The sequence below is a fragment of the Oryzias melastigma genome, linkage group LG6 (genome assembly GCF_002922805.2).
Source record: "Oryzias melastigma strain HK-1 linkage group LG6, ASM292280v2, whole genome shotgun sequence".
NCBI lineage: Eukaryota > Metazoa > Chordata > Actinopteri > Beloniformes > Adrianichthyidae > Oryzias > Oryzias melastigma.
Genome location: NC_050517.1, coordinates 33322592 through 33333675, shown reverse-complemented (window position 1 = coordinate 33333675; position 11084 = coordinate 33322592). Strand labels below are relative to the sequence as shown.

At 42.1% G+C, this 11084-nt stretch overlaps 2 protein-coding genes across 5 annotated transcripts in view; one reads left to right on the top strand and one right to left on the bottom strand.

Moving 5' to 3' along the window:
- Positions 1–11084, top strand: part of hipk2 (homeodomain interacting protein kinase 2) — a 172607-nt gene that overhangs the window by 118183 nt on the left and 43340 nt on the right. The window lies entirely within an intron of this gene.
- Positions 3284–10096, bottom strand: LOC112151738. The gene is made up of 4 exons (XM_024280787.2): positions 8475–10096; positions 5186–5216; positions 4399–4925; positions 3284–4309 (listed from the first exon to the last, which is right to left on the bottom strand). The coding sequence occupies exons 2-4, from the start codon at positions 5209–5211 to the stop codon at positions 3807–3809; spliced, it is 1056 nt and encodes a 351-aa protein (XP_024136555.1). The 5' UTR covers positions 5212–5216; positions 8475–10096; the 3' UTR covers positions 3284–3806.

The window sequence follows — 11084 nt, the reverse complement described above, 5'->3', positions numbered from 1 at the left end:
AAATGTCACAACTTTGTACTCCTTTGGGTACAACTGTGAGAGTGTGTTGAGATTAGTTTGTTATTTAGTGCTGCAACATGGGGTGAACCTGCCAGCCTCTCACTGCCCGTGGCTTAAGAGACTAATCTTTTTACATGATGAAAACCTCTTGCTCAAGAATGGAACCCATTGTGAGAAACAAACATTTGAAAAAGCAGATTAAACGTGCTGCCACATGAGGGGAGGACCATTTTGTTTTGACGCGTTTTTGGTGCCTTTATTTTTACACCACTTTACCATAAGGAAGAGCCTCCTATTGCAATTAAAAGTCAGATGAGTGTAGATAGCCTTTAGATGGATTGATGATCCATCCAGGGTGTACCCCGCTTTTCCCAACTGAAACTGTGTAGGCTTCAGCAGCCCTGTAATCCCAAAAGGGATTATGGGGTTTTAGAAGATAAATTGATAGATGTAGATAACGTGCACACAAACATTTACATTACAGGTGGATTTATTTGAGTTCAAAACATTTTTGGACACAAAAGGCCGAATGGGGCAGCTGTGGTGCAGAGGTATAGCGGTCGGACACTGATCAGAGGATCATAGGTTTGGTTCCTGCCTCACCCTCCCATGTGTCAAAGGGTTCTTGGGATAAACACTGAATCCCACAGTGCCCCTTGCTGGTTACAGATTAGCACCAGTGTTTGGCATCAGTGGGAGTGTGTGTGTGCATGGGTGAACGGGACTGTGAAGTACTTCAAGGAAGGTAGTAAACATCCTGTGTCAATGTATTTTGGTTGCAGTGATGCCTGACATGAGCTTCCATGGTGTGGAGAGACAGGTTATCAGCCAGTATGTGGATGGGACTGCACCCTTTGAGGGATCCTTCTTGATCAGGACTCTTTGCCCTTCCGTTAACCATTTGTTAGCCAAGTTTCAATGCGTCGCGATTTGGGCATCGGGCACGGAAAGGCACTGTGAGCATGTCAACCTATCAGGGACTCTGCTGGGCACATGATGTTTTCAGTGACTAGATCAAAGGGTAGAAATAAACATTCAAGATTGACGCTCAAAGCATGGATTTTCAACATGAACTTCCATCCATTTTCTTAACCCACGGGGGCTGCTAGGTTCCCAGAAACTGTCCCAGTTACTGTTGGGCGAAGGCGGGATACACCCTGGACAGGTTACCAGCCCGTCACAGAGCTCACTGAGCTGGATTGACGGCTACGCTAGCCAGCCACCCAGTGGACAGCTTAGCTGGCTGAGCTCTGCTCCCTAGGCTCCGGCAGAGCTAGTAGCTGTCACTGATGCTCAGGCTACAGCAAAGCTGATACAGATCGCTGCTGTCCAGGCACCCGGCAGATATAGCGAGGTCTACTGTCCAGACTGCAGGTCTCTGGGTAGCGGAGCCTGCCTTGCTTAGCTGCCCAGCAGCCCAGAGAACCGCTGTGAGTGCTATTGTAGCGCATGGGACCTCTAGCTTCATGGGCTTATGTTTTTCTTATTTTCATCAAGACAATGATAAAAAGATCCCCCAGTTTTATTTTTATTTCCCCCCCTCTATGGTTAAAGCTCAAACTGGATCACAGACAGACGGAAGTAATGTTTAAAATGACCCTCAGGTGCAGCTCTCACTGAAGGAGTGAAGTACACAGAACCCAGAGAGACTCTGAAAGATCTGGTGAAAACAAACACAGCGATGTGGTTGGCAGTGCCTCTGTAGAGCTCTCCAAAACATATAAACCCAAGCTACTCACTCAACATCATCCATGTTTTCCATGATGTGGCAACGAATGAATTCCAGAACAACTTTGGCGGTTGCTCTGCGGCAGGGGTATCAAGGCTATAAGCAGTAGATTTGACAAGTTGGGTCGCAAAAAACTTGTTTATCCGTCTGGCATCATTGTCTCTTGTTTGCCTCTTTAGGTGGTTGGGGGCATCGCCGTGGTTGTCGCCCTTTGTGGAGGTGGTTGGGGTCCAGCATTGCAGCCTCACAGCTGTGGAATGGACCCCATTGCTGTCCCGGTCTGGGTGGGCACTCTGGCAATGTTCCTGTGGCTGAGCTGGCTCCTAGTATGAAGAGATTCCCAAACTATGGTTTCCTCATGGTGTTGCATTTATGTTAGCCCTCTGCAAACTTACATTTGTGGTCAAAAGTTTACATACACTTGAAGATAGAATGTCATGGCTGTCTTGAGTCTCCAGTTTTTTCTACGACTGATTTTTCTCTGATAGAATGACTGGAACGGATACTTCTATGTCACAAAAAAAATAATCATGAAGTTTGGTTCTTTTATGACTTTATCATGGGTCAACTAAATATGTGACCAAATCTGATGGATTAAAAATATACATACGGCAACATGAATTAGTAATTTTAGTGCCTTAAAAAGTTGTATCAAAATGAGCTTCATGGCATGACCTCATAACTTCTTTTGAGTCATTATGAGTGACTTCATTGGATACAAATGCCTGCAAAAATGATGATTTGAAAATTACAAGAGCTCAACACAGATCTGAAAAAGCATCATTGACTTGAACAAGTCAGGAAAGTCACTTGGAGCCTTTTCAAAGCATCTGCAGGTCCCAAGAGAGAACCTTTTTTTGTAAATACAAGGTGGATGGCACTACTTTGTCACTACCAAGATCAGAAAGAAAATACAAACTATCACTTGCTGCTGAGAGAAAAGGGGTCAGGAGGGTGAAGAATCAACTGAGACGCCCCAAAAATCAGATCTTCCAAGAATTGGAAGCTGATGGAACACAGCTGTCAGTGTCCACAGTCAAGCACATTCTGCATCACCATGGACGGAGAGGCTGCTGAGTAAGAAGGAAGCTATTTCTTTAAAAGCGGAACCTTAAGGCTCAACTGAAGTCTGCTGCTGATCATATGGACACAGATCAGACCTTCTGAAGGAAAGTGTCAAAGAAGACAAACCAAAAATCGAGTGGCCACAATGCTCAGCAATACATTTGGAGGAGAAAAGGTGAGGCTTTTGATCCCAAGAACACCATGCTTCCTGTCAAGCTTGGTGGTGGTCATATTATGTTGTGGGCCTGTTTTGCTGCCAGTGGAACTGGTGCTTTACAGAGAGTAAATAGGATAATGAAGAAGGAAGATTCCCTTTGAATTCTTTAAGGTGACCTAAAATCATCACCTCAAAGGTTGGGTCTTGGGCACAGTTGTGTGTTCCAACAGGACAATGGCCCCAAACACACTTAACGATGGTAATGAAATGGTTAAACCGGGACAGAATTCAGGTTTTAGAATGGTCTTTCCAAAGTCCTGACTTAAACCCAATTGACAACTTGTGTACAATGCTAAAGTAACAGGTCCACATCAGAAAGTCAACACATTTAATTGAACTGCACCAATTCCACCGAAAGCATTGGTGAAAGATTCAACCAGAAGTCTGCCAGAAGCTTGTGGATGGCTACCAAAAGTGTCTAATGGAAGTGAAAATGGCCAAGGGTCAGGTAACCAGTGGAGTGATGTTTTTAAATGCCATTTTTAACACAACTGCAATGAAAGAAGGGAAACAACTAAAGCACACAAATATCAGAAGGATTTGTATGAAAGACTGATCTTAAAAATAAAAAAATAAAATTAATGAAGTTTTAAAAAAATTGAAATGACAAAGTTTAGTTAATCAGGCTTTTCATTGTTTTAATGGATTTTATTGGTCAATTCTTTTCTTACATTTTTATATTTTGAAATGTCTGAGAATGGATAGTTAAGTTGGAATTTCTAAATTCAGACAAGCAAAAAAAGTTAAATGAAAAATCTTGTTTTTATCTTTGCTGTAAAGAAACAATAAATGACATCAGAAGTAATGACCCTCTGACTCATCTTTTTGTATGGCTGCCTGTAGTTTGCTCTGGTTGCTTTTCATTTCTTGCATGATGCCCTGCATGCCCTCAGCTCGCACCAGGTCATCCCCCATCTTGGTCAGGGCTGACATCATCTCCTCCATCACATTCAACATCGCCTCCAGCAGGATGAGGCGTCGGGTTTGCAGCTCAGCAACACTCCCCACCCCACTCAGAAGCCCCAGATGCTGAACAGCTTTTCTAGTTTTACTCTGAAAATCTGCAGTAGACTCCCGCTTTATAGACAGGGCCCTCAGTTGGACCCCGATCTCATGAATTCCACTGTTGACCATTTGGACGGCCGTCCTGGCTTGGGAGATCAATGCCTCATAGACAGAGACTTGTTGGGAGTAGATTCTTAGCTGAGTTTCACATCTTTCCACCTCTGTTTTTGCTCTGTTTACTTGATCAGAGGCGGAGTCTAGGTCTTTCTGGCCAATGCCAATCATGACTGACCCTGAGAAAGAGCAAAAGAAATCCTTAAATTTAATTGAAATAGGCAACTTTTTACTTAAGTCACTTCTTTACATCAATGACATCACTCACCTGCAATCCAACCCCCAAATGGAACAAACATCATGCCAATCCCAATATTCCTTAATTTTTCGGCTTCATCTCGTTTATGTCTCATGTCATTTAAGGTACTTTGTGCAGACCGAAGGTTTCTTCTCTCAGTTTCCAGAGCTTTGCTGTAATTGTTTAAAGTGGCCCTGTGGCCCTCCATTTGGGTGTTTAAATTGGCTAACCTGCCTTCCATCTCCTTTTTCTGACTCTCCAAATTACCTTGCGTGACAGTGAGGTGCTCGGTCTCCTTATCAAGACTCTGAAGTTCCTTACTAGCTATCTCTTCTGATTTCTCCAAGTACATGTTCATCTTCAGAATTTCCTGTCTAATGTTGTCAAAGGTCTGCGATCCGGGAAGGACAATGTCTGCATCCACACTGAGAAGCATCTCGGACAGGTGGTTGAAGGAAGTGAGCCCATTCTTGAAGGGGACGAGTACAGCACGCACAAGGGTTCGCTGATCCTCCGAATTCCGCAGAAGCACAGGTGGGCGGGTCGGGTGCACAGTTCTGCAAGGCCGAAGGAGAGGTTGTGCAAGATTCACTGATAATTCATGCTTCCTTTGTTCTTTGTAACTACAAATACTATAGTCAAACAACAGTGGTTTAAGGGTCAACATCATTGTAGGTCAAAAATATCCATCACTTCATTAATTCGCACATTAATTCACGTATTCTCTTCTCATTTTTTTATTAAAGTCAGTGCTCAACCAAGGTTTATGAATTGACTCCATGAGACATGATGGTCTACAACATACTACAACACGTACCTTATGCAGACAGGTGCACGAAACATGACTCCTAAAAGGAGAAAAGAAATGTTAAGAGCATGATCAGAGAGTTTTCTTTGACAGAATCCCTTACAGCTGAGAAAATGATGTGTATTGATTCTAGCTCTGAGAAAAAAACAAAGTGTTTTACTTGAAGAAACCATAAAAAAGTTGTAATATATGATCATTTCAATATTTTCTGAAAGGTGTGTTTGAAAGGGGCCATTCCAACTTTTTGAGCTTTTAAGCGTATTATACTTTTCAATCGTCACTATAAAAACCCAAAAGGTTTATCTTGATCCATTCAATAATTTCTGAGTAATGCACTCTCAACAGCAGCCCCCCCACACCCATAAAAACAAGCGGGTCCTCACGAACTGATGTCACAAGGTGAGACAGCCCCTTTCAGGAAGAGCCTGCTCCGCCCCCAGGCTAACACAAACACTTTCTCTGCAAAGCTAGCAGCTCGAGCTAGCGGTGATTGACTAGCTTCGCTCAAGCTAGCGGTGATTGACTAGCTTCGCTCGAGCTAGCAGTGATTGACTAGCTTCGCGACCCCCTCCAGCTCGTGCACAGCAGACGCTGGCTGTCTTTGTTATGAGTTTTTCCAACTGGCCAAGAAACTCTCATTCTTAAGTGTTCAAACTTCGTGCGGTGGCATAGGAGCATATGGGCTGGTGAGAAATATGCACATCATGTTGAAATTGATCCTAAGCGTATCCGAGAATGGGGAATATTGGGAAGAGGGCAGGAGAAAGGGAGCGACTGCATTTTTTTAATGAATTTCATCGTAAAATTAACCCATTAGGAATCACCATTCTGTCTGTGCAAAATTTTGGAGATAAACGTCAAGCTAGACAGAATATACATCAATATTTAAAAAAAAAATGTTTTTTTATGGGTGACACACTGACGAGCACGGCTCAAGGATGACGTCATGAATTGGGTGGCACCCTCAAGGAGAAATAGGCGGAGCCTCAGACAGAGTCGTTTTACTTTCAGGTATGAAAAGAATTCACAACAGTAACTCATTTCATAAAAAAATAATTTTTGTTAATATATGATATGCATAGGTAATATATGATCATATATAGTATATGGATATAGTTTACTCTGTAAGACTTAATAGAATCTAGGTATGGTTCCTTTAATAGGCAGGCTGGCAGAAAGATGCGCCCTTATTGTTATTGTTGACACAAACAATGAGATTAAAAGCTGTCACCGTATCAAGACAAAAAATGTCTAAAAAATATAAAGATTAAGTCATGTGTATTAGAATAGTAAAAAGTACACTTAAAGTTACAGTCAATCCCTAAATAAACAAATATACATACTGTAATTTTATACATATACACTAGGGGTGAGACGATGAATTGAGGAATTCATTTCTACGTATTCCTACAATCCACCACTTTCGATCTGTATGAGACAGAATCAAATCAAATTGACCGCTACCATTAAAAATAGGAAATTATTCATTCATTTTCATGACCACTTCTTCCCTTTCGGGGTCGCGGGGGTGCCGGAGCCTAACCCGGCTACTGAAGGGCGAAGGCGGGGTACACCCTGGACAGGTCGCCAGTCTGTCTCAGGGCCTCAATCACACACCCATTCACTCTCACATTCACACCTAGGGGCAATTTAGAGTCACCAATTAACCTATGAAGCATGTTTTTGGACGGTGGGAGGAAGCCAGAGTCCCCGGTGAAAACCCACGCATGCACGGGGAGAACATGCAAACTCCACACAGAAAGGTCCCAGCCGGGAGTCGAACCGGGGCCTTCTCGCTGTGAGGCGAGAGCGCTAACCACTGCACCACCGTGCAGCCCAATAGGAAATTGATCAATTATTTTGATTTTGAAAATTATTTGGATTGAGGCATGCTAGGTTTACTTTATTGTAAAGTAAAAATGACCAAGGGGACAACACACGTGATGCAACGAAAAAAGACGAATCCATCATTAAGCTGCGTTCACACAGAATGCGATTTGAGGCGGCCAAATTTAGTATTAAGTCAACGGTACAGATGTGATCCGAGGTCCTGTGGCACGATTTGAGTGACAGGAGCTCTGGTATCTGTGTGATCTGAGAGGTGTGGTACAATTTGGGTGGGGCAGCCAGAGTTCAAATATTTGAACATTAGGGAGGTCGCCATGGTGCGTCAATCAAACAGGGACTCAATTTAGGACAAGAGGTGTTTTCAGTGACTCGATCAGCGGGTAGAATACACACGGCCGATCGATCCTCTAGAGCACAGGTGTCGAACTCCAGGCCTCAAGGGCCGGTGTCCTACATGTTTTCCAACCAACCTGCCTTTGAAGCTCCTTATTGGCCAAACACACCTGATCCAGGTAATCAGCAGCAGATGAGGCAGGATTTCTGGAAAACCAGTAGGACGTCGGCCCTCGAGGACTTGAGTGTGACACCCCTGCTCTAGAGGTACCGTTCATTGTCTTAACCTCCTTGTCGCGGCTGTTGTTGGGTAAAGGCAGGTACACCCTAACACCAGGGGTGTCAAACTCATTTGCACACGGGGGGCTTTCGGATTAATGTAGGGCAGTAAGTCTTCAAACTTGGTGAGAGAGACGGAAAGACCATCGACGTGGCAGTTATTCAGACATGATGATGAAGGTCACCGAGGCGGGAGAATGTCTGAATGATCTCATGAATCCGGACATGGAGACGTAATTATGGATGGGTTCATAGAAATAAAGCCAATCGCAACATTAGCTGGTAGCTCCTCCCACATGCGTCTGGGGCGTCAAAATTAACATAATTTTGGACAGGCGGCGAGCAAACAATTCGCCGTGTGGTGAAGTATAGGCGGCCAACGCAAATTTGATGTGTAAATCGGTTTGGTGTGAACACAGTTTTACAATCCAATGTGTGAAACTCTTTGAATCTTGTAATAATGTTCTCTTTGTATTATGTGGAAAAACAACCGTGGGCTGAACTTAATGAAACTACAATGTGAATAGTTTTGACATTCATTCTTGTTTACTTGTTTGTTTGTACACATATTTAATTTGAAGAAATACCAGGAATCTTGAGCACAGAAGCAGTCTGTTTTCTACGGCTCGCCCCACACAATGATCACAGTTTTAGATGAACTCCACGTCGAGCTCAGAGAGCAAACACCCTGTTTTTTTAAGTGGACGAGTGAGCAACTTAAAAAAAAAGACACAAACCCCGTCTCTGTCAACAAGTTAATCTTTCAAGATTCACTCTCATACAGCGACACAGGTTTAGTTTTAGACAACACTAATGTGTCAGTTTTAAGTCAACTCACCTGTTTAGGACCCTCAGCTCGGTGAGATGAAATAAGTCGTCTCAGCTCACTTGTTCAGGCGTTCTGTGAGTCTGTATCATCCCTGGTGGTTAAAAACCTCCTGGATCTGCATTCCTGAGAGGAAACGTTTAACCCTTTCAGACACCTGAAGGATTAAGAATTATGAAGCGAAAAAATCTGTTTTTAAACACTACAGTAGTGTTTGGTTTGAAACATTTGAAAGTTTCCAATCTATCCATCCATCCCTCCATCTCTAATTCAAATAAACATGCTATAGGTGTCAATTAAAATAGTTTGTCGTTCTGTGATTAAAAACAAACGTTGAAAGTTTTAGCTGTTTATTCTCAAAGCTTTTTTATTTGTATGCTAACCCATTAGAGCCCAGACCCATTTTTCCTAAAAAAAAAAATAAAATTATATGGAATAAACCACAAAGCAAGTAGACCATGCAGCACATCTCTGATGTTTTTCTGTTACACTGACGTCAACATGGGTTCTCATGGGTTAAGAACAAAATGGTAGAAAACTTGACTTTTAAGAAACCTTTATTCATTTTAACTCCGTTAGTTAAAATAACTGGGCCTGAGCCTACTCCTTACTGTTTCTAGGGCTGGACGATGCTGGGAATTTAGGTATCGATCCAATAATAAGTATTTACTGGGCTAGTATCAGTGATATCAATACTTTTTCCTTGAAATGTATAAAAATATGGGAAATACAACATTATTGGTTAATTAAGTGTATGATACAACACAGGACAGAGACTTTCTGCAAATAAACATGTTAATTAACTGGTTACAACAATCTGAACTGAATATGCATCAACTATAGAACATAATTATGGCATAATACAAACCAGGAGCAGATATGAGTTGCTCAGGTGTAATAACCACCTTGTAACCTTGTTCAGTCAACTATGACTGGAAACCATCTGCAAGACGAGGCAGGGCTCACATAAGTCACGCTTGGGTGAGGTGCAAGCAGACGTTGTCAGTGGATGTTCTGACAGATGTGAGGTTTTGTATAACTGAAGAACTTATCCTGTGTTTAAAAAAGCCAGTTAAAGGGGGTACAACGCTCTAAATGATAAATAGCAGTTTGTAACCTAAGACAACAGGTTGTGAATCATGAAGACGGCTTGACTCATCCTCCACGTTTGTCTTTCAACATGAATGATGGTGCTTTTAGTTGATTCTAAACAAGTCTGCATCTGTCATGTTGTGCAGGAATTCTAGTGTTAAATATTGTTTGTAGCTCACCAGTCAGTCTCATTGTTTTTTATGTACCTAATGAGTGAATCACTGAATAAATCTAGTCACTCGGAAAACGTTTTTTTGCATAATCTGAAAATGCAATGCAACAAGGATAAAGAAGTACTTCATTAAGCATTTCAAACTGTGACCACAGCTGTGTGTGCTATTTCACCGTGTCTGTGTGGTTAATGGAGTTAATTACTGTGCTTTAACAGTCAGCAGAATTTACTGCAGCAGGAAATGTGCTCCAAGCAATGAGATGCAATTTCATCCAATACTTTCACAGTCTGATTAAATCAACTGGACTTTTTTTGTTCTTTCCCAAGAGTCTCACAGATGGATTTGCTTGATATCACCAACACTATAACCATATCAGCATGGGAAAAGTACAAACAAGTTTTAATTACATTGTCTGATATTTTTGCCAATAGCGCTTCCCACATATCACATCTCATGCCTGTGACCCTTAGGCACAGACCACTGACACGAAAGAGCTCCCTGTCATCTAGGAGAACGAGGCAGGAGAAAACATGCAGAGGAATCTTTAGGAGAGACAAGGCTGATCTGTGTCTCTGTGAGTGTTTTAAGGGGGGTACAGAAATGTACACTTACTGGCCAGTTTATTAGGTACACTTGCTAGTATCGAGTATTGGTTGCTTCAGAACTTCCTTAATCCTTGGTGGTATAGATTCAACAAGGTACTGGAAACACTGGAAGTTTGGACGTTTGGTCCATATTGACATGACAGCATCTCACAGATTTGTTGGCTGAACATCCATGATGCCGATCTCCTGTTCCACCACATCCAAAAAGTGATCCACTGGGTTGAAATCTGCTGACTGTGGAGGTCATTAGAGTCCAGTGAACTCAAACCAGTCTTGAGATGATATGGCTGGAAGTAACAAGTAGACGATTCAAAAACTTGGTTTAAGAAATGGATGGTAAAATGAAGAATGAAGGTCCCTGTCCAAACTATCCCCAGGAATCCCGTAAAAACAAAGAAGAAGGTTCAAAGTTACTCCACTTTTATCTACAAAGTTCACCAACAGGTGTCTCTAGGTCAGGGGTCGGCGACCTTTAACAGTAAAAGACCATTTGGGCTCATTTCTACTGATCAAAAAGAAGGAGCTGCATAGTCTTACTTTAGCCTTTAAGAAATTTGGATTTGCATTGATGACCTTCTTTTTTAATAATAAATGAATATTTTTGGGCACAAACAAAAGCTAAAATATAAAAAGAAACCTAATGTCTCTCAAGATCTGATTAAAAAAAAAAATAAGTTTGACAGAAGCTCAAATGACTTATTTTCAAAATAAAAGATGCTCTGTTCCAAACTGGATCATCTCAGTGCAGCTAG